General features: G+C 54.7%; 1 protein-coding gene across 3 annotated transcripts; it reads left to right on the top strand.

Annotated features, from left to right (window-relative positions):
- The first annotated feature begins 11532 nt into the window (after window positions 1–11532).
- Window positions 11533–19642, top strand: LOC123846616 (synaptotagmin-15-like). Of its 3 annotated transcripts, XM_045878268.3 has the most exons (8): window positions 11533–11672; window positions 12583–12775; window positions 13269–13411; window positions 14597–14892; window positions 16011–16181; window positions 16769–16889; window positions 17900–18079; window positions 18922–19642. In XM_045878268.3, the coding sequence occupies exons 1-8, from the start codon at window positions 11666–11668 to the stop codon at window positions 19062–19064; spliced, it is 1254 nt and encodes a 417-aa protein (XP_045734224.1). In that variant the 5' UTR covers window positions 11533–11665; the 3' UTR covers window positions 19065–19642. The 3 variants fall into 3 exon arrangements, 2 of the variants coding, with proteins under 2 accessions (XP_045734224.1, XP_064450994.1); XR_006791327.3 differs by lacking the exon at window positions 18922–19642 and having other exon boundaries at window positions 16769–17488; window positions 17900–18038; XM_064594924.1 differs by lacking the exons at window positions 11533–11672; window positions 12583–12775 and having other exon boundaries at window positions 13270–13411; window positions 14574–14892.
- The last annotated feature ends 2402 nt before the right edge of the window (window positions 19643–22044 follow it).

The following is a 22044-nucleotide window of genomic DNA, read 5'->3' as shown; positions in this document are numbered from 1 at the left end:
AGGTAAGTCAGAGACCACCTAAAGCTTGCTTGGGAAAACATGGATTTGTTGTAAGGATGCATGTGTATTTGAACTAGAATTGGAAAGGTCACAGGAACTAGCCAGACAGATCCAGACATAGCCATTGTTGCTTCACTTACTTCCTGGAGCCGGGGATCATCATCTCCCTCCAGACCTTCCTCTGCTCTACACTCTCCACCAACTAGTGCCCTCTACTGATGCGGAATTTCCGCTGTTTGGATACCTTGAACCACCAAGGCCCCAGCTCCTCCTGGTGGCATTTCTTAATGCATCCTTCTCACTTCTCCTGCTGCTAGCTGCCTCACTCCTGACATTTGTCCCAACTCCCAGTTCAAACAAGAGAAATCTGATAGACATAGGTCATCTTTAGTGCCAAAGGAAAGCACAAGTCCTGCCAAGTTGATGGATTCAGCACCTAGGTCAGGAGCCCTCTCTCACCCAATGGTCACATGGTCTAAAACATGTCCCCCTGCTGGTTGTCCCCCCTGCTAGGGCTGTGAGCATGGCAGGTGCCACTACTGATGTGTCTTGCATATCTACACAAAAAATATTATATTAGCCAGTACTCTTTTGACTTCAAGAGGCAGAAGACCAACTCAAATTGGCTAAACCACCCGAAGGACATTTCTCGGGCTCTTGTAAGTCAAGAGTCCAAGGCAGTCAGGTTTGGCTGGATGTAGATGTAAGGGATGTCATCAGAACCTGGCACCTGTCCATCACTGTTAGCCAGACTTCCCCTACATAGCTGGCTCTTAGCAGCTCCTGGATTATATCCTCACATCTATAAGTCCATGGAAAAGAATTTAAAGAGTTGAGAACAATGTCAAGTTATTGTATTAGCTACTATTGTTGTTATCACTCCCTACAGTTCCCCTCAAAGGTTTGAGTTACACTAAACTAATGTGAGTCATTGCCCAGCTCTTAACCCATCAGTAACCTAAGAAATGTGATGGTCTGAGTGACCAGTTCTGTATCAAGTCAAACTCTGGAGTTAAGAAGTTATCCCGCCCTATCACATAGTCTGAGATTAGGGGAGAACACATGGGTTTTGTCACCAGAAGAAGCAACAGATTCTGGATAGATAAAAACAACAGGCGTCTATGGCAATCTGCACCTTTGTCTGCCCAACAACTGCACATATCCTTCCTCCCATAAACATACTTGTGAATATATTCTTGCTTAAAATAATGCAATTATACAATATACCACCAAACCCTCTCATACCAACAGTAACAGGAGAAAATAGGGTCTAGATTCTCAATCAGTTGCTGCATCCAGCTCCAGTTCCAGAATCTCTGGGTGGTGTGTGGTCCCTTCGGAGAGCTCAGAAAGAATGGTACTAAGTGAAGCTCTAAGAACCTAGAGAGAGGCCCTAATGGATGATCTCTTTCAAGTGCCGCCATTGGCGTTAATAAATTCCTATCAGTTTCCAATTCATCTGGATTATTCCACTCAAGATTCAAGTTTCAAACTGAAAACATAGGATTGGCTAATATGCATCCCACATCCACCCCTTAACCAGAGGAGAGCAGGGCAGAGTGCGTCTGATGGAAGAGGGAACCTGGTTTCTGTTACTGTAAGAAGGAAGCAATGATGCAGGGCTAACATGGCAAATCCTTCACCTTTGTGGCTTGACAAAGTGATAGAGACACTGCCAGTGGGTGGCTGGCTGGCTCGGTGGGCTCAGATGGCAGCTCCAGATATGCAGCTCTCTCTAATGCCTAGGAATCTGTGGGCTCCCCATTCTTACCATGAGGCCACTAACAGTTTATTCTGGGGGACCTGGGACACTGTGCTAATTCGGACTTAGGTCTTGGCTCCTCACTGGTCTGATCGTAACATTGTCTGAGGACCAAATGGAGGGCTGCTAATTGCCTACCTGTGTCAGGAGAGGCTAGATTATGTTGCAATAGCAAGCTTTGTGAAAGTATCAGTGGCTTAACTGAACGAAGGTCGATTTCTCACTCTGGCTTTTTGGTCATCATAGATTGGCAAGGGAGCTCTGTTTCTCTCAGGAACCTGGGCAACTGGAGGCTCCTCGACACAGGCTTTTGCAATCAGCACCTTGATGGAAAAGAAGGTGGAGAATTAGGCACCAACTCTTAAAGCTTCCACCAGAGAGTGATACATTTCACTTCTGTTCATATTTCCTTGGCCAAAGTAAATCACACATCCATATCTAAGCCCAAGTAGGGCTTCATTACACCGGCATGAAAAGATGAAAGTCAGACACACACTGCACTAATGAGAACCACTACCCAGTTTCTCTCTCTTCTTCCTTCCTAAAAGAGTCACAGTTTTGTCCAGGATGAGAGTGTACCCAGCTAAATGTACCTTTCCAGACTTCCTTGTAACTAGAGCTAGCCATGTGACCTTGTTCTGACCAGTGAGATGTAGAAGGGAGCCACTGGGAAAGAAAGCTGCTGTGATGCCTGGAAATGCTGCAGCCATGCTGTGAGCATAAGGACAGAAGCTACACGATAAGGAAGGCAAAGGAAGAGGATGAGGGAGTCTGAGATCTTGATGAAATCCCTGAGCAGCTGCCTTGTCCAGGGCTGCCAATCTATAGGCTGCTTGTTACAGAAGAACAATAAACCCCTATCTCTTTGACCCACTGATAGTAGGGTCATCTGGTATTTGCATTCTTTACTGTTTACCGTCACTGTCTTTGAAGTTTCTGAAAACTTCAGTTTTGTTCAGTTAAAGACTGTATGTTCAGTCTTTAACATACAGACGATTCATGGTGCGGTGGAAAGAACATGGGCTTTGGATCACCCAACGCAGGCTTCAAATCTAGGGTCAACCAATTTCCAGCTATGTGTCCTTGAGTGGATAATGAAGGACATATAATTAAGGCTCTTTGGGCCTTGGTTTCCTCATCTGTAAAATGGGAATAAAAATCCTGTGACACAGACAGCCATTTCCCTTATTCGCCTCCCGCTGTGAGACAGAAAGGGTCAGATGCCCACTTTCTGGGCCCCCTTGAAACCAACATGGCCATATGTGGGTCTAGCCAATGGTGTATAGAGTCAATGGGCTAGGAGCTTTCTGATGAAAGGGGAGAAGTGAGTAAGGAGCGTGCTCCCTTCCTTCTTCTCCTGCCCTTGGACTTGGATGGCGGTATAGTAGCTATCCTGCAACTTTAAGGTGTACTTACCTGCTAAGATGGGCAGAGTAGAAAGACACGCGGAGCCTGGGTCTTGGATGATAACCTTCAGCTGCCAAACCAAATCTGAAGTCATCTCACTACAGATTTCTTGTTAATCCCACATTTCGCCAAACCTAAGATCTACATGCTTCTTTACACTAACACCTCTCAAATCAAGTCACATCTCACAGCTGATTGGACAGTAAAGAGTTGTTTCATAGGTCGACATCATGTTTTTCTGATGCAAGGAAAGTGGCACAATTGTGGTACATTTTACAATCAATAGCATCTTAGAGTTCCTGAAATGTGAAAATAAATCTCTTTACGGTTTAAGTCACATTAAGTCAGGTTTTCTGTAAACGGTGGCCAAAAGAACCCCTAACAGGGAAAAATATCCACTGTAGAATGTGGTTGTGAAGAATGAATGAACGTATAATACGTAAGCAAAGTACTTGACGTAGATCATTTTTAAAGGGATGGTATTTTGTCAGGGCCTCGATATCTAGTTATATAAATTATTTGTCCAACTGTAAACACACACACAACCCCTAAGACAGGTATGTCTAAAAAATAAGTCCAGGGTAAGCACTGAGTTCCAAGTCTAGACCACAGAGAACTCAAAGCAGGTGGCAATCTTGTATCATCTGAAACTTTTAATTACAAATGGCAGATACCTACTCCAACTGGCTTAAGTACAAATGGGAATGTGTACCTAGGGGAAAAGTCCGCAATGTTCTGGCTTCAGACGTGGTCTGATTTACTAGGACCCAGTGACTCTCTCCCTCAGTCCCTGTGCACCAACTGCAGATTCTGTTCTCAGTCAGGCTCTTTTCTCCTGCAAGATTCCCTGGTGAGATTCAAGGCCCTCCAGGAGGTTTCTGGCCCAGCATTGCGTCTCTTTGGCCCTGGTCAGTCCCTGTGTCTGTGTCTCCCTGAACCCATTACTGCTGCAGGAAAGGGAGCTTCGGAGGAATCAAGGCAGAGGGAGGGGTCAACCACACCTGAGCCACTGGCACTGAGAGGAGGGGGTGGGGCTCTGCCAGAACACATTTGGGGCACCATGTTAGCAGAAGAAGGACAAAGGATACTGTGGTACAACAACCCCAGATGTCTTCTCCAAGCCTTTTCCTCTCTCTCCCCTAAGCCCACTACCACCACCCAGGCCTCAGCACTCTATCACCCCCTCCACAATGAAACCTGGTCCAGAGAAGACCAAAGTCAGCCAGGAAGGAGAAGTGACAAGGCCATCCACCCTGGGGCCACAACTCCAAGGTGTGTGGAGGGGGAGAAAGGGTATGGCCCTCCAAAGGGGAGCCCTGCTCAGCTCATCACTCTGGTCTCACTAGAGTAATCAAAAAGAGTGACTGTAAGAGTAACTTTTGCTGCTTAGGGAATCTCTATGGCAATCATCCATGAGTGTTTATATCTCTCTCCCATGTCTGCGGGTTGGCCGGGGTCAGCTGGCGTAGGCTGGATCCATTGATTCCAGGCTCTCGGTTGGGTTTGGATCCGCTCTGCAGATCTCTCATTGGCCTGCAGCTACCTGGGGCATGCCTTTCCTACCGCAATGGCGGAAGCTCAAGAAGACAATTTCCAGTCTTGCATCATCTCTGCTAACATTCTGTTGGACCAAGCAAGTCATGTGGCCAAGCTCAAAGTCCAGCAGTAGGGATGTATGCTTCCCCACCATGTTGCAAGGATGGGGAAGTATAACATTAGTACCAAGAAGAGACGACTTAGGACCACCAATGTAATCTGCCACAGCAGGTAAACAAAGAAGGGCCTTCCCCACAGGCTCAGCACTTGTAATTGATTTGTTTGTCAGAGTGAAAGCTCAGCTCTAAGCACTGAAGCTGAACAAATTGGCCTTGTCCATGATTACATGATCTATTAAGGAGGAGGATATGCGAGAGCCCTGAACTCCCGATGGAGATCACACCTGGAATGGAGCGACATCCGACAGAGATTCTCCCTCTTCTGTCCACTGCCCTCGACAGTCCGGATCCAGTCCTGACAGGGCCCAGCCCGGGGAATCATCGTCTCTGACAGCTTGAATTAGAGTTAAGTCTTCCCGTCTCCCACAGCTCAGGCTGGCCTCAGGCAAGCCCCTGCTCTCTGACAGAGTGATGTGGTCAGCATCTTCTCTCCTCTGGCACCTTCCCTACACAGTCTGCTGAGGTCAGAGGACAAGGAGAGAGGAAGAGGAGGAAGTATGGAAAGTTCTTTCTTGATGGTCCCATAAGATGGCTTTATGCTCTCTGGATCTGGAAGAGATTAAATGCTGTCATGGGCACTTTCAAAAGTCTCTTACAGACCCTCCCTTCCCACTGCCACTCCCCACACCGTCATCTGCAACCCCGGCTCCAGGGCTGTAGTTCTCTGATCCCAGCCAGTGAATCAGAAGCCACCTGCTCCCTCCTCAGCCCCTAGAAAGCTCACCTCCTCCTCCCTTCTGCTGCACTCACACTGGTTCTGGGCAGGCCTGGGGTCAGGGTCACAGACAATGGCACAGCGGCTCTTTGGACCACATGGCCCATGCCTGGTCCTCCCGTCCTGACAAGCCCCTGGGATCGGGCTGGTGGCAACTGCCCATTCAGTTAGGTCCATTCTCCCACCACAAGCAGCTCCTCTGTCCCCGAAGATCAACAAGTCTTTGACCCCTCCATTAGAGAGAATGCAGTTGCTCCCCAATACATCAGCACCATGCCTATCCCTCTGCCTCTACCACCTCAAGCCCCAAAGCACAACTCCCTGTGTGCATCAGCCTCCAGCCAGGCTCTTTTCTGATCATGCAAGATTGCCTGTAAGATTCATAGGCCCTCAGGAAGAGCCTCTGGCCCAGCACTGTCGGGAAAATTGGCGTTGCGTCCCATTGGCCCTGGTCAGTCTCTGTGTCTGTGTGTCCCTGAACCCATCACTGCAGCAGGAGAGGGAGCTTCAGAGGAATCCCAAACTCCCAAACTCCAGCGGACACAAGTCAGGCTCTCAGCGAGGTCCTGTTCAGGCTCACCACGGTCTCTGGGCTTGAGAGAGGTACGGCTACTCCCCCTGCCCCCCAGGGTGGGGGGGGTCCCCATCTCAGCTCCAACCCTGGCCAAAGTCCCCTCCCTCCACCACTCACTCAGCCTTGTCTTCCCCCCACTGGGCCAGCTGTGAGGCTGGTTCGAAGCCCCCCTTGACAATCTGCATCTCTGCCTAGCACCTCTCCTTGGAGCTGGATAGCTAACTTCTTAGTGTCTTCGCCAAAACATCAGTGTAACGCCTTGGTACATTAAAACAAAATTTTACCAAAAAAAGTATTTCCCAGCAGCTGTCCTCACGTGTCTCACTGGCTAGAGCACTGCCATGTGGCCACCGTAGCTGCGAAGAAGGGTAGTCAAGTCAGAGTCTAGCAGAGGGGGCTGAGAGCACTGTGCACGGCCCAGACAGTCCAGATTCATCCTTGGGCCCCAGCGCACTGCAGTCCCGACAAAGTCTGGGTTCTCTGTTAGCAACAAAGCTGGAGGGGGTGCGGGTGAGCGCTGGGGCTGAGGGATAAATTAGCTGCTGCTGGCCACACTAACCCTGACTACTAAGACCTGCCCCTGAGTGGCCCACAATCCTTGGGATCGCTGCGGGGCCAGAGATGACAATTCAGAAATGACAAGCCTTGCTTCCATCCGTGGCTTCCTCACTGTCTGAGGGGCTGGTCAGGAGACCCAGAGCTAGAACAAATGATGTCAAGATAGGCCAGTCACTTTCTAGCTCAGTGGCCTCGGGCAACTCGTCACATCCGTCCGTGTCCCTCACTTTCCACCCGAGTGAGACGGGAATGAGCCTCATAGAGCCATTGCCTGCCTCAGCTAACAATTAATTAGGACTCCTAATTGCAAGTGACAGAAATTACCTCATACTGGCTTAAGAAAAACAATTTTTTTTATTTAATTTATTGAACCATCCGGGGAGAGATGGCTGCCGGCCCGGCAGGGCCAGAGGTCAGACAGCATCCTGAGGCTCCCGCTCTGTACTCTGGGGCTGGCTTTGCCTCACCCTCCTCCACACAAGTGCTCCCGACCACCCCAGAGGTAGCTCCTTCTGCTCCACCAGGCCTGAGAAAAAGGGAGTGTCTACACAAATTGATTCCGCAAAAATTCCGGGGCTGAACCCATCGCTGCGGCCAGGGAGTGGAGCACAGAGCATGATGGACTCTCATCAGCTACCATGTGAGCAAGGAGGGGAGAGAGTAGTTCCCAAGAAATAAAAGGCAGGCTATTGTTGCTAGTAGAGAGAAAGGCTGCCAAGCAGGGGCAGGAAGAAGAGAAAACCAGGCAGGGCAGCAGAGAAAACTCCTGGAGGCAAGCATGCGCCGTGGGCTCTGGGCTCCATCCTGGGACCCTGAGTGGTTGGCCACAGAACCTATTCGGAGCCAGTATGGTGGAGTGGGGGACAAGCAGGGAGCTTCTGACCAGATAAGGAAAGATACTTCCTCCGAGCTCCTCAAAAGTAGGAAAGTAAGGCCAACCTAGCAGAACCAGGGAAAATGTAGGATACTTCCCCAACTCACAGAGAGGGCCATGGGCTGACCAGGGTGGAATTTACATAACGGTGAGAAACACGGTCTTCCACATGTTTCTTGGTGTGGCCTTTATCCCGCTCTGGTCTCTCCGTTCCTAGGTGACGAGAGATGACACTTCCTCAGACAGGCTGATTCTTAAGGTTAATTGAAAGTGGCCTTTCTCATGAATCATCCATTGCACTGAATTATTAATCACCTGCAGGCATTTGCAGGCCTTTAAACACTTGGACTTCCTGCAACCCTCCTTGGAAATGCTTTTGCCAATTGAAATATGACTTCCTTTTGGCCACGGAAAAGAGAAACCCTGTCTGCCGCTGTTTCCAGATTTCCCAGCTCCCAGAGACCCAAGATCTGAAAACAGGAAGCTGGACCAGGGCTGCTGCTCGACCTGGAGGCCCTTGTTATGTGAGCAGGCTCTAGGTCAGTCGGGCTCAGGGCCCCTGTGAGACCGTGGACAGAGGGGATCCAGGGGCTGGGTCTAGCTCCACCACTTACTGGGTGGTCCGTGGAACTTCTTCGATTCGGTTTCCTCATCTGAAGGAGTGGCCCCAACTCTGCATGCTAATACAACATAGGGTTCAACAGGTCATGTACACTGAGCCTACATCATGATGCCCAAAACATAAAGAGCAGCAAGAAAGGTGAACTCCTCCCTGACACCTGCTCTCATCTCCCAGTGGAAGAAAAAAGACTCAACTCAGTGGGCTGGCTGCATGTGTAAGGTGGTCGCAGGCTAAGCTAGCAATGTGAGTGCAAGACCCAGCAGCCAGTCTACAGGGCAAGGCCAAGAGCTTCTGGTGGGCCCCAAAGTGTGGGCCCAGGATGTGTGTGATGCATGGATGACATTGGCAGAAACCAGGAGGCAGCTCATCCTGGGGGGGCAAGCCTTTCACCCACCATTCAGCACAGCCTCAGCCCCTGAGGCAGATATTGGGACGCTGAGCTGAAGAAGGCATGGCTCCCTGCCTTCATGACATCCTGATCTGCTGGGGAGAGTGAGATGGGGTGATAGTCATAGGCACTGAGCGCTGCAGAGGGATGGTGATGGGGGGCATCCGGGTGGGTAAGCATGGGGAGGGGAGCCTAGAAGACATAGCAGGGGAGGAGGTATCGGGTTGAATCTGAAGATTCAGAGAGGAAGTTGATGCAGTGCTCCAGGTTAGAGATGGCAGAGACCTGGGAGAAGTTTTTGGTGGTGACGGAGTTGGACAGAGAATAAAGAGCCGGCAGAAGCAGGCCATGCTTGGATGTGGGTGGTGAGAAAAGCAGACCGGGAAAGGAGCCAGAAGGCCTGAGAAAAGCAGAGCATGGGGCTGGAGGAGGATGGGCAGCTCTGGACCTGACACTTCCAGACTGGCCACAGGGCATTCCCTTTTCCAGAAGCACCCACTCATGGAGCTTCAGGCCAATCGTGGAGATGGTTGGGTGTGGATGGATGCCATGCCCTGTCGGGGGCATTCGGGCCAGGCGGGGCTGCTAGGGAGGGGGTCATGGCAGCTAAAACGTTACCACACAAAGACTACGTGGGCCTCGCTCGCTGCTTGGTCCCAGCTTGGGGCCCACTGAGAGTTTTAAGCAGCAGGGGGAAGAAGAATGTAAACCATCCCTCCCAGAGGGCTGCAGGACACTGTGTTTCCAACGATGTCCACGTCCTAATGCTTGGGACCTGGGACTGGTTTACCTTGCATGGCAAAGGGGACCTTGCAGAAGTGATTAAGGCAAAGATCTTGAGAGGGGGCAATTACCCTGGATTATCTGGGCAGGCCCCACCTAATCACAGAGGTCCTTATAAGAGGGAGGCAGAAGAGGTGATGTGAAAATGACAAGGATTGGGGCGCCTGGGTGGCTCAGTCAGTTGGGCGTCCAGCTCTTGATTTCGGCTCAGGTCATGATCTCAGGGTTGTGAGATGGAGCCCTGCGTCGGGTTCTGTGCTCAGCGGGGAGTCTGTTTAAGATTCTTTTTCTCCCTCTGCCTCTCCCCATGCTCGTGCTCTCTCTCTCTCTAAAAATAAAGAAAGAATAAAAAATAAAGAATATGACAAAGATTCAGAGAGATTAGAAAATGCTGCTGCTGGCTTTGAAGATGGAAGGAAGGGGCCACTTATAGGCAGCTTCTAGAAGCCGGAAAATGATGGGAAATGGATTTTCTCCCAGCTTCCAGAAGGAAGGCAGCCCTGCAGACCCATTTCAGTCTTCTGACTTCAGACTGCAAGACACTACATTGTTTTTAACTAACAGGAAACTGACATTCAACTCAGACCTTAGGGGAAAGATGAGGAGGCTTTGAGGGAGACGCAGACCCCATACCCTGAGATACCACCAGCATCACCAGCCCAGCAGAAGCAAAGGTCAGAGTCTCAGGTTCTCCAGACACTCCATCCAATACCGTGTGCGGGAGGTGAATGCTGGTAGAGGAAATTCCCTGCCTCCTCCAGGCTCCTAGCAGGCTTCGGGGGTGGAGTGGAGAGAGAGGCCCTACTGGGTAGAGATGCAGGGACCCCCTTCTCACCTGACCACGAAAAGAAAGTAGCCACACTTCCTCCTGCACCTGCAAAATGAGGGGGACCCCAGTTCACCACCCATCCCGCCTAGGGTCAACCAGCGCTCGGGCAGGACGGAGCTGCACACTGACAGCCTGGTGAGCTCCCCATCTTGTCTACTCAGCCTCCTCTGGACCGTGATAGGCGCAGGTGCCAGGCAGGAGCGGGGCCCATACTCCCTCTTTGGACACGACCTACAAGGCTGTAATATAAGACCGACCCTCCCTCTCCGCACACATAAATCCCTTTCGGTCCCCAGCTACAGATGCCGCCTCAAGGTCTCAGATGCTCCCACCAGAGCGCCCCGCAGAGACGCTGGGCGCTGCCCCAAGAAGGGGCGCATCCTCCAATGGGGCGCACGCCGGGTGGGAGCGGGCACAGAAACTGGAGGGCCCTTACTCGAGCCTGCCGTCCAGGCTGCGTCCACTGGTCTCGACGGGCACTGCCCCTGCGGTCTAATAATCATCACTACAATAATAGGGGTTGCGGGTGTCCAGGGGACCCAGACGACGCCACCCTGGTCACACAATCACCACTGTAGTGGCTGGCACTCGCTGTGCACCCCCAGCCCCTCACCTTCAGGCCAAGTCACCGATCTAAGCCGTGTCCATTACGTACTTTCACCCAGAGGGAGTACTCTTACTAACCCAACTGAGGACAGAGAGCCCAGAGTGCTGAAGGAAACTGCCCCAAGTGGGGAGCCGGCGTCGGAACCCAGGCGGGCCGGCTGCAGAACCCGGGCTCTCCGACGCCTCATTATTTTGTGTGTTTCGACCGCGGACGTGCGAACTTCAGCGCCGCACCGCGCGCCCCCGCGGCCGGACAGGCTGCGCGGGGACCCGGGACCCCGCGCGGAGAGCCCGCCCTGGGAGCCGGGCAGGGCCCCGCAGCCCGGGTGGGTGCTGGGCCAGGGGCGTTGGGGAGGGGGGCGCAGCCGCAGCCTGCGGGGGGCCGCGGAAGGTGGAGGCGCCCTCCTACACCGGCAGGTGGCTTTGCCCAGGCGGCCGGGCGTGAAGGGCCGGGTGCTGAACCCTCTATCAGACGCGGCGGCGAAGGCGTTGGCCCTGGCCTCCCGGACCCGGGGGCCCTCGCACCCCACCCCGCCCGAGCCGCGGGGAGCCCCGGGCACCCCGTGCGGCCCAGCCCGGAGCCCTGCAGTTTCCGGGCGCGCACCCGCGGCTCCGCTCTGGGGCGGCGAGCAGGGCCTGGCCGGGGCGGAGCTGCGGCGTCCGGGGGCTGGCTGCCTGCCCCCCGCCGTCTGCCGCCAGGGCCCGGGCGCGACGGGGGACCGCCCCCGCGCCCGCCTGACGGCCCCCGCCGGGCCTTAAAAGCCTGCCCCGCGGCGGCTGGAGGCGCGGAGACCTGGGCGCCCCAGCCCCGACAGCCGGCCCGAGCAGTCCCATGGCAGGTAAGTGCCCCCCGCCCCACCCTCGCCCCCAGCGCCGCGCCCGGGCCCCTCGGCCCCCAGTGGCCGCCCTCTGCCTCGCCCCGCCTGCCCCGCTGGGGCTCAGTCCGCACCCTGCGTGTGGCTCCTAGCGAGGGGCGGGGTGAAGGGGAGAGTGAGACCCTCTCCTCCCAGACGGTTGCGGGTCAGGAAGGGTGGGGGCCCCGCCTTCTCACCAGTCCCCTCGGTCCAGACCCCAGAGCCCGGCAAGCCCCTTGTCCACACCTGACCCGGAAGAGGCACCTTCTTCGCCCATAGAGGGCAGGCAGCCGGCGCCTGGGAACGAGCGTGCCAGGGCTCTCAGGGGGCGCTGAACGCGAGTGGATCCGGACAGGCCCCCGCAAATGATGGGGTGCAGGCAGCGAAGCGTCCTTGTGTCTCTGTTTCTCACACGCCCCTTTCCTCATCCACACTCCTATCGTCTTCAACTGACTCCCCTAAGTGGGTTCATCTTGATAGAGGGTTGAGGAAGGGATTGGGTTTTAGAGAAGGTTACAGAATTCAAACATGAGTCCAGCCTCTCAGCAGGTTCCAAGACCCCAGAGGATAGGGCCAGGAATGCAAACCCGGGCATCATCCCTTCCTGGGCTTTCCTTAAGTACATGATGCCCACACTCAGGCTTACTCTCAGCCTGAACAGGAACCCAGGGAAGATAAAGGTTCTGGTAAGAGCAGATTCAATGTCTACTCGGGAGCACAAGAAAATGGTTCATGGCTGCTTTCCAAAGGAACAGGAAGCTTGCTTCTCTGTCACTCCCGGGGTCCAACCCAGGGGGTGAGGTTGCTGCCCAAATTGGGCCCCCCAGCAGGCCAGTGGTGTGAGGGGGAGTGGCTTTCCCCAGGCATCACAGTCCTGGTGGTCTCTGCCCCCCAGAGCAGGTGGCCCTGGTCATTGGGGGCCTCGCCGGGGGGCTGCTGCCACTCCTGTTTCTCATCTGGGTGAGCTGCTGTCTCTGGAAGAAGCTTCGTGCCACGTTCACCTATGAGGAGCTGCCGGGGAGCACCGCTGCATCCGGCATTCAGGGGGGCAAGCTCTATCCACCACATGGCGGGACCCAGCCAAGCAGGTGAGGCAGGATGTGGGGCCAAGCAAGCTCCTGGCCTTGCTTAGGGCCCTCCCCGTGGAGTTTCCCTTGGAGTAGGGTGCGAAAGGGAGGTCTGTTTATGGAGCGCCTCCTTGTGCTACAAAGAAACCCCAGAATCATCACTACGAGCTATGGGGCAGGCATGATGAGGCTCATTTTCCAGATAAGGAAAGACATATGTGGCAGGTCCAAGGAGCAGGACTAGTAAGTGCTAGAACAGGCATTAGAGTCCAGGCAGAGTGACTCCAGAAGCAGTGCTCCTTCTGCAAGTCTCCGCTGGCTGCAGACAGACAGAGGTGTTGGCTTTGGGCGGGGGGCGAAGGGGGGGGCCAGAAAATGGTGCTCTTGCCTCCTCCTGGCTCCCACTGGCTTTTCTTCCTGCAGCCTCTGGCACTCAACCCCTAGGGCTGAGCGCACTGAGGCCACGTTGTTCTCTTGCCGCCAACACGTGTGTCATCTCCCCCCCTCGGAACAGGCCCCCAGGTGTGCCATTCGTGGTGCTCCCTTCCCTCCAAGACCGAGACTGGGTACCCCTACACCGTGGAGAGTGGGCCCAGGCCCCACGGGACCCCCGCCTCGCCCCGGAGCCCATGCGCCACCCCTCCCGCGGCAGCTTTGGTGAGTTCTCCTGCCAGAGCTCGCCTGGGCTCAGGCTCCCTTCAGGCCAGGGCGGGCCCATTTGCTTTCATGGGCCTGGCTCTGGAAAACAGCCTGGACCAGCAGCCCCCCAGCGAGGCCCCCAGTTACCAGGTCTGCTTGTTCTGGGGGCAGAGACCACCAGGACTGTGATGCCTGGGGAAAGCCCACACCGCTGGCCTCCTGAAGGCAGAATTTGGGCAGCAACCCCACCCCCCAGGTTGGACCCCAGGAGTGAACCAGAAGCAAGGCTGTTGCTGGCAGGGGTGTGCCCAGTCTCAGCAGTAAAGCCATTTCCCTTGGGATCCCAGGGCTCTGGGCAGAGTCTTCTGGTTTCCCTTGGAAAGAGTTGCCCAGGGACCACTCCTTCCAGGTACTTGGGTTTACCGAATGCCTGCTGCGCCCCCGGCCTGTGCCAGATACGGCCTCAGGTGCCATTGTGGAGTTAGACCTCACCATGCCTCTGTGGGAGAAGAGATCTTCACCCCATTTTATACATTCATAAACAGAGGCTCAGAAAGTTAACAGTGCCCTGCTCAAGGGCACAGAGGCAGTAAGCAACAGATCTGGGATTGGAACCCAGAACGCTCAGTGGGTTCTGTTCTAAGTTGATAGGTTGGCTGATCCAGAGGGCAGAATGGTAGGAGCTGGGCGCACAGCTTTCTGCCCACCCCTTTGCTCTGAAGACCTCCCAAGATACCTTCCCAGGAACCACCCAATGATCAGCTAGTCCCAGGCATATACCCTTCTAATTTGAAGAGGAAGGAAAGAGACAGCACTTTATCACTGAGACATCTTCTGGACCCCATGGACAGAAGCCAGGCCAGGTGCTGGGCACTGGGTACCCCCCAAGCAGGCCCTGACCGAGGTGCTGGGGTTAAATGAATACTGAACACTCTGCTGGGGGCCTCAGAGCGGAGCAGACCTGGATATGTCATGCCTTAGTGTTGTCAGGCTTCCTGGAGGAGTTGCCCTAGAGAGAGGGGCTGTGCTCAGTCTGGAGAAGGGCATGGGGCAGATGCGGTCAGGAGAGGCCAGTGAACTGCTTGCTGGAGGCTCAGTCAAGAAGAGATGGGTTGGGGCAGGGATGGTGAAGCCCAGAGCTTACTGTCCCCCACGTCCCTGCCTTCCTCTGGCCTGGCAGACCGCCCCACCCCTGTGTTGTAGGAAATGCAGGCATGATGGGGACCATCAACCCAGAGCTATACAAGTTCCTGGAGGACAAGAGTGAGACCGACTTCCCCGAGGGCTGCCTGGGGCGGCTGTGGTTCTCCGTGGAATACCAGCAGGAAGCTGAGCGGCTGCTGGTGGGCTTGATCAAGGCGCAGAGGCTGCAAGTCCCCTCGGAGACCTGCAGCCCCCTGGTGAAGCTCCATCTGCTGCCCGACGAGCGGTGCTTCCTCCAGTCCAAGACCAAATGCAAAACCTCCAACCCGCAGTTTGATGAGCACTTCATCTTCCAGGTACGACCTCTGGAGCAGACAGGGTCTGGCTTCCAGGGAAAGAGCAGATATTGTGCAGGTGAGCCCCAGCCTCCTGTGACGGCCAGGGCCCTGCAGCCCCCCGAGGCCCCTAGTGCCACCAGCTCTGCTTTACCTGTCTGCCAGGTCAGGGCCTGCAAGAGCCCAGAGCCCTGATGGTGCGGGTAGGGGCGAGACCAGGGAGGTGAGGGGGTAGAGAGCTGGGCTTCCTCTGTCAGGGAGAGAAAGAGAAAACACATTCTTGGAACACCTACTGAATGCCAGGCTCTGGCCCATGGGGCTCTGGAGAAGCAGTCCAAAGCCCTGGATCACTAGGGGGCTTCTGGCAAGGTGATCCCTGGAGCAGGGGCAGGAACTCGCCCAGCCTATCGGAGGCCAGCGCAGGCCCCAGGAGCCATGGTGCTGCAGGCGGTGCCTTGGCTGCCCCGAGGACAGGCAGGCTCAGGGTCTGGAGGTGCAGAGTCTGTCAGGGCACTGAGCCAAGCTCACAGGGGCCTGGGAGCCTGAACAAGTGACTGGGGGCCCTTATGGGAAACCAGCCATCAAGAGCTGCCTTGAGGCCTTAGACAAACATTTTCAAGAGCCGGGCAGCCGGCTGACTGGCCAGGTGAGGAGAGACCACTCAGCATCCGGGAAGAGTGTGATTGCTGAGGCCAGAGCCCTAATTCTTGCCTTCTTCTGGGCCCGAGAGCTGGAGCTGAAAAGGGAGCTGGCATGGGGCCCAGCTCCCTGCACTTTTGCTGAGGGTCAAGGCTGTGGGAATTCACAGGTGACCTTGCTCTTCTCAGGACATGAAGAGCCAAGGCAGTTAGCCGTTCTGCCCAGTGTGGCTGCACGTCATGCTCACAAACTTACTTCTGTTTACTCATCACTTCCCTGCCCTGTCCCCACCCCAACTTGATCCTAGCCTCTCTGAGCTTTATGGGGGAAGGGGAAAGAGACGAGAAAGAGAAGAAAATTTAGGATGCCTGGGTTTGAGGGCTGCAGGTTCCTGGCTGAGCCACCTCTCACCAAAAGCTCCTGTGTCCAGAACAGCGTGCCACACCCTCCCATCCCCTGTCTCCACGCCCGACCCCAGCCCAGACCCTCATCTCTCCCAGGTGTCCAGCAAGAGCATCACACAGAGGGTACTCAGGTTCTCCGTGTACCACGTGGACAGGCAGAGGAAGCACCAGCTCCTGGGCCAGGTGTTCTTCCCCCTGAGAAATGAGACTCTGGCAGGTGACTGCCCGCACGTCATCTGGAGAGACCTGGAGGCCGAGAGCAGGGAGGTAAAGGTCAAGGTCACCCGCCACATACCGCTGCGTGTCGGACTGCCGTGGGCAGCCGGTAGTGTGGCCCAGCGCCTGCTGGCCGACATCAGCCCAAGCAAGTGTGACTCGGGGTCAGGGCCTGGGCTGCAGCCGCACGGGACCGGGGGCGGGGTGGAGCTGCTCCTGGGCAAGGAAGGGCCGCCTGAGGTTCTTTTGCCCTGGAGACCAGATTACCTGGAGCAACCTGATTCCCATCCAAACCAGACACCTGTGAAAGGTGACACCCCAAATGGACCAGCCAAGGAAAATACCCTCTCCTCCTGCCCCCGCCTCCGAGAGGACCCAGGTAGCTTGGAAGGCTTTGGAATCCCCTAGACCTGGATTTGAACCCTCAGCTCTGACCCTCACTACTATGTGATCTTCAGCAAGGCCCTTCGACTGTCCAGACCTCAGTTTCCCCAACTGTAAAATGCCGGTGGGCTGAAAGGAGAAACCCTGTACCAGTGCCTGACTGCTGGGAGGAGGGAGGAAGGCTGTCGGGAAGGTCCCATGGCTCCTCCAGCACCTGCTGAGTGACGAGTGTGCTTTCCCCCCGGCCTCTCCAGCCTCCCTCCGAGTTTGGAGACCTGCAGTTCTGTCTCAGCTACAATGACTGCCTGTGTCTCCTGACCGTGGTCGTGCTGCGAGCCAAGGGCCTCCGGCTCCAGAAGGACCCGAGTTTCGTCAGTAAGTTTTCCTTCTCAGGGCAGGCCCTGTCCTGTGAGCCTGGGGCCCGGGGCTGGAGTCTGACCCTTCCCTCTGGCCCTCCAGTTTCTGCCTGCATGTGGCCCACCACGGAGTGCTCACTATCCCCTGTGATGTGGGAAGCCGCTTCCTTATACTGAACCCAAGACTGAATCCCTTTGGCCTCCACCAAGACCCCTAACACGCCTGAGACCAAGTCTGCCCCTCCCAAGGCAGTGTCTCGGCTCCTTGAATGGTGCTGTCCTTCTGCCTCCACCTCTGTCCTTCCATGAAGGAGTCCAGTTCCTCCAGGGCTAGGCCCCTTGCCCCACCGCCCCCAGGGAGGGCTCCCTGTACAAGAGGCAGGACGCTCGGCTGGAAGAAGACGCATCCCAGGCCAGCAGGGAGCGCGGTGCCCTGCTTCCTCTGGCCTCCCAGAACCCAGCAGCTGGAGGAGCGGAGCCGGAACGTCCTGCCCTTATGTGCACCGCGCCCCCCCTGCCCCCCGCAAGGTGGTAGCTATCTGCCACCTCTGCGTCTCCACATCCGGGTCACTGGAAGCAAGTTGTCATTCAACCTTCCACTGTGGATCCAAAACCCATGTGAGCCCCACCCCAAAAAAACTTGGCCCTCTGAAGGAGAAGGGGTTTGAGGGGCCCCAGGGAGCCTGAGCACTCAGCAGGCAGGGCCCCTCCCCACCAACGGGAGGGATGGGCGTGTGGTGTGGTGCCAGGCTCTGGGAAACAAGGGCCAGCCGAGCCGTGGATGCACTCAGGAGACACAGAGGAAGGAAAAGGAAGGGAGGGAGCCAAGCGTTTCCTCGGGCAGCCCAGCGTAAGCCCCACACACTAATCAACCCTGTTTCCTCTTGCAATGCCTTCTGGCCACAGCAGCTGGGAGAAGGGGGGTGCTGGCGCCCAGGGTGGGCGTGTGCCCTCCCAGCCAGACCTCCCACGGGCCAGAGGCTGGACTCTGCCTGCCTCTCCCAGCCCACGGTCCGCACTGCCCCTTAGGTGTGTTTGTCAAAGTGTCTCTGATGAACCACAACAAGGTTGTCAAGTGCAAGAAGACTTCGGCTGTGCTGGGCTCCGCCAACCCCGTGTACAGCGAGACTTTCAGCTTCAGGGCCGACCCCGTGGAGCTGGACACGGCCAGCCTCAGCCTGACAGTGGTGCAGAGCGCCAGAGGGGAGAGTAAGGCCGCCCCCCCACCCCCGGGCTGTGGGGGAAACGGGCAAAGGAGGAGCGTTCAGGCAGTATGGACCCACAGAGAGAGGTTTCTGCTCTCTGCCTAGGGAAACTAGAACTCAGAGAGGCTGAGATACTCGCCCAAGGACACAGCGCTTGCTAGCAGGAGAGCCGGGATTCACACCCCGCTTTGTTCCAGTTTGATTCTCCGTGGCCCCATACGGAGAGGTTAAAGGGTGGCTTCTGCTACCCACTCTTGGAGCAAGCCACCAGAGAGTTTGGGTGGCGGCCTGGCTGCCGGCCACCAGCCAAGTGACCTGATGCTGAGGGTCGTTGTGTGCCCTACCTTGCCTCGTACCTTCCAGACAAAACTTTAGGGTCCTGGGTGAGGTTCAGGGCGGGTGACAGGACACCCTGTGTCCACTCGCAGCATCTGGGGGAGCAGGGCCATCGGGCTAGCTGGCCTCATGGACCAGAACTTCCGGCCCTTCTCCACCATGGCACTTGGTGGGAGAAAATTGTTGAATATTCCCTCTGAACATACAGTGGGCTGATGGAAGAGGGCTTCTTTCTGGAGGGGCCCCTTTCTCCCTCAGCTCTTTGACGTGAAGTTGGCTTAAGAGTGGATGACTCCCAAGGGCTGGCTCTCCCCACCTGGGCGCCCTTCTCCCCCTATGTCCAATTCCAGAGCAAAGCCAGGATCCCTTTGGGGGCTGTCAGCTCGAGCTTAAAGAGGGAGGGGGCCGGCTCCGTCCTTTGAGAGGAGGAGTAAGAGAGAGAAAGAGAAGGCCCGAGGTGAGGTGGTTTCTGTGCTCCAGAGAATGATGGTGTTTTTCCCTCCCCCACAGCCAGCCACCAGCTGGGCCGGGTGGTGGTGGGCCCTTACATGTGCACCCGAGGCAGACAGCTGGAGCACTGGAATGAGATGCTCAGCAAGCCCAAGGAGCTGGTAAAGCGCTGGCATGCGCTCTGTCCCCCGCCTGAGCCCTGACTTGGCTGGGACCTCCGGTCTGCCTCCGGAGCCTGCCCTCTCCCACGGCAGCCGCAGGCCTGGGCGCTCCGGCCAGCACCTCACTGGGCTGCCAGGCCAGCCCGAGCCGGGGCAGCGTGCGTGCTGATGCACAGGAGAGAAGAGGGGACGAGAGAGCCCCAGCCAGGTCAGCAGTGTGGCTCGCCGCCATCTGCCAGCCTCAGAGACCCTCCCGACTCACTCCATCCTCCTCCACCCGTGGGGCTGCCTGGGCTGCGAATTCCACCCCCTGGTCAGCACAGTCTCCGCTGGACCGGAATCTCAGGCTTTCAGAAGAACGATGCTGGGAGGGGAAGAATGAAGCGGGGGAAATCGGAGGGGTAGACGAACCATGAGAGACGATGGACTCTGAAAAACAAACTGAGGGTTCTAGAGGGGAGGGGGGTGGGGGATGGGTTAGCCTGGTGATGGGTATTGAGGGCACGTTCTGCATGGAGCACTGGGTGTTGTGCACAAACAATGAATCATGGAACACTTCATCTAAAACTAATGATGTAATGTATGGGGATTAACATAAGAATTAAAAAAAGAAGAAGAACGATGCTGTTCCGTGATAGCATAGCTGTGTGTGCTGAACAGAGACCTGGGCTCCACCATCCCAGAAAGCTGACGGCAGCTTGGCACTGGACTCGCACCACGTCTCAGCTGTGGTTTCCCTAACTTTCACCTGGCAGAGAAAACAAACTGCTCTGGGGGCCTCATGGGGGGCCGGAGGTGCCCAAAGCACTGATTTTAGCCGGTCCACAATAAATAGCACAGTCTGAAAGTTGGGTTGGGGTTGGGCGTGTTGGTATGGAACAGCCCCCAGATGCCTGGGAGGCACAGCGTGCCCACAGCTCAGGAGAGAAAGCTCTCCGGGATCGAGACCCGCCAGCTTCAGGAGCTGGGAAAGAACACTGGGAGCAGTCCGCCCAGGTACCAAGGGGTGGACAGGTTCTCGGCTCCCGCTCCCTGTGCCAGCTGGGGAGGCCCTCACCTGTGTTGGGTCCCTCCCAGGGCTATGTCACATCCTGCCCATAGCCCATCCTCCCCAGAGCCAGTTTTTAATGGTATTGATATCATTCATCTAAATTCCACATATACCTTACACCTAGCAAGACATTACTATTATTACTGTGTTCAGTCAATATTCATTTATATTCACCCACAGAGTTGCTCTTTCTTTTGCTTTTCATTCTTTCCTGCATTTCTGGGATTCTACCTGAGATCATGTTCCTCCTACTTGAAGAACTCTTTTTAGTATTTCTTTTAGTGCAGATCTGCTCACAGCGCATTTTCTTAGTTTTTGAATAGAAATGTCTATTTCAAATTCATTTTTAAAGGATTTTTTTGTGGAAATAGAATTCTGGGCTGACATTTTCTTTTCTGACTGCAGTTTAAAAATGGTGTTCATTGTCTTTTTACTTCCATCATTTCTGTTGACAAGTAAGTTATCAATGCTATTGTTTCTCCTTGGAAAGTAATGCATCTCCCTCTCCTTCCCACCCTTAGCTGCTTTTAATATTTTCTCTTAATCTTTGGTTATCAGCAATTTGAGTATGGTATACCTTAAGCAATTTTCCTTTTCTTTAGTTTTTTTTTTAAGATTTTATTTATTTATTTTGACAGAGAGAGACACAGAGAGAGGGAACACAAGCAGGGGGAGTGGGAGAGGGAGAAGCAGGCTACCCACTGAGCAGGGAGACCGATGCGGGGCTTGATCCCAGAACCCCGGGATCATGACCTGAGCGGAAGGCAGACGCTTAACAACTGAGCCACCCAGGCGCCCAGGCAATTTTCCTTTTATTTATCCACCCTGGGAGTAATAAAGCTTCATCAGTTTTGGAAAATTCTCAGCCCATATTTCTTCAGATATGATTTCTGCCCCTTCTTCCTCTCCTCTTCTTCTGAGACTCCAGTCACACACCCGTTAGATCTTCCAGCCAGCTCCCACAGGACTCCTGCGCACCGTGCTGCATTTTCCACTCCCCTTACACCTGTGCTTCAGCTTAGAGTTTTTATACTGCCCTCTTACATTTTACTAAATCTTTCTTCTGCTAAGTCTAATTGTGGTTAACCTATATGCTAAGTCCTTAATTTCAATTACTGCATTTTTCAGTTCTAAATTTCCATCTGATGCTTTGTGATCAATTCCAGTTCTCTGATGAAAGTCTCTGTTTTGTCAATCACACCAATATCTGTGTCATCAGTGGGTCAGTTTTATTGTGTATGTTTTCTCCCTTTGGTCCCGTCACTTGGAATGTTTGACAATATATTGTCTAATGCTGACCATGATGATAAATTATAGTAGCTCCAGGAGACAGCATTCCTCCAGAGAGGGTTTACTATATCCTCTGGTTGACGGAATGGGGAGAGGTCACCTTAATCCAGTCTGGTGATGAACTAACTGGAGTCTGGGTTGCAGGGTTTTTGTTGTTGTTGTTTTTAAAGAGAGGGCACAAGTAGGGGGAGGGCACAGGGAGAGGGAGAGGCAGGCCCCACTCTCAGCGTGGAGCCCGACTCGGGGCTCAATCCCACAACCCTGAGATCATGACCTGAGCCGAAATCAGGAGGCAGACACTTAACTGACTGAGCCACCCTGGTACCCTTAGGTCGCAGTTTTTGTAACCACTTCTGGTTTTCCCCATTTTTAGGGTGTAGTCTTCCAAGGATACCATTTGGATCACCAAGTGAGGCTCTGGTATGTTTACTAGGCTTCTCTTCCTTGGTGGGTTCTAAACTCCAATTTTTATCCCCTCAGTGTCATGCTATTGTCAGAAAAAGAAAAGAAAAAGAAAAGCCCTGCCATCTTTCATGGGCTTGCTGCAAAAATAATTCACAACTTCATAATTCAGCGAATGCCTCAAAGGAAAAACCCCTAAGTGTCAGAATTACTCTTCTATCTCCTTTCTATTCAACATCTTGCCTCTTCAGTCCCAGCTGCTTCGGCAACCCCAATCTC

This window comes from Mirounga angustirostris, unplaced genomic scaffold (assembly GCF_029215605.1).
Source record: "Mirounga angustirostris isolate CCGP_5_RB_7025 unplaced genomic scaffold, mMirAng1.0.hap1 SCAF_6, whole genome shotgun sequence".
In the NCBI taxonomy this organism is placed as follows: Eukaryota; Metazoa; Chordata; class Mammalia; order Carnivora; family Phocidae; genus Mirounga; species Mirounga angustirostris.
Note: the sequence above shows the minus strand (reverse complement) of the source record. Positions and strands in the feature narration are given on the sequence as shown.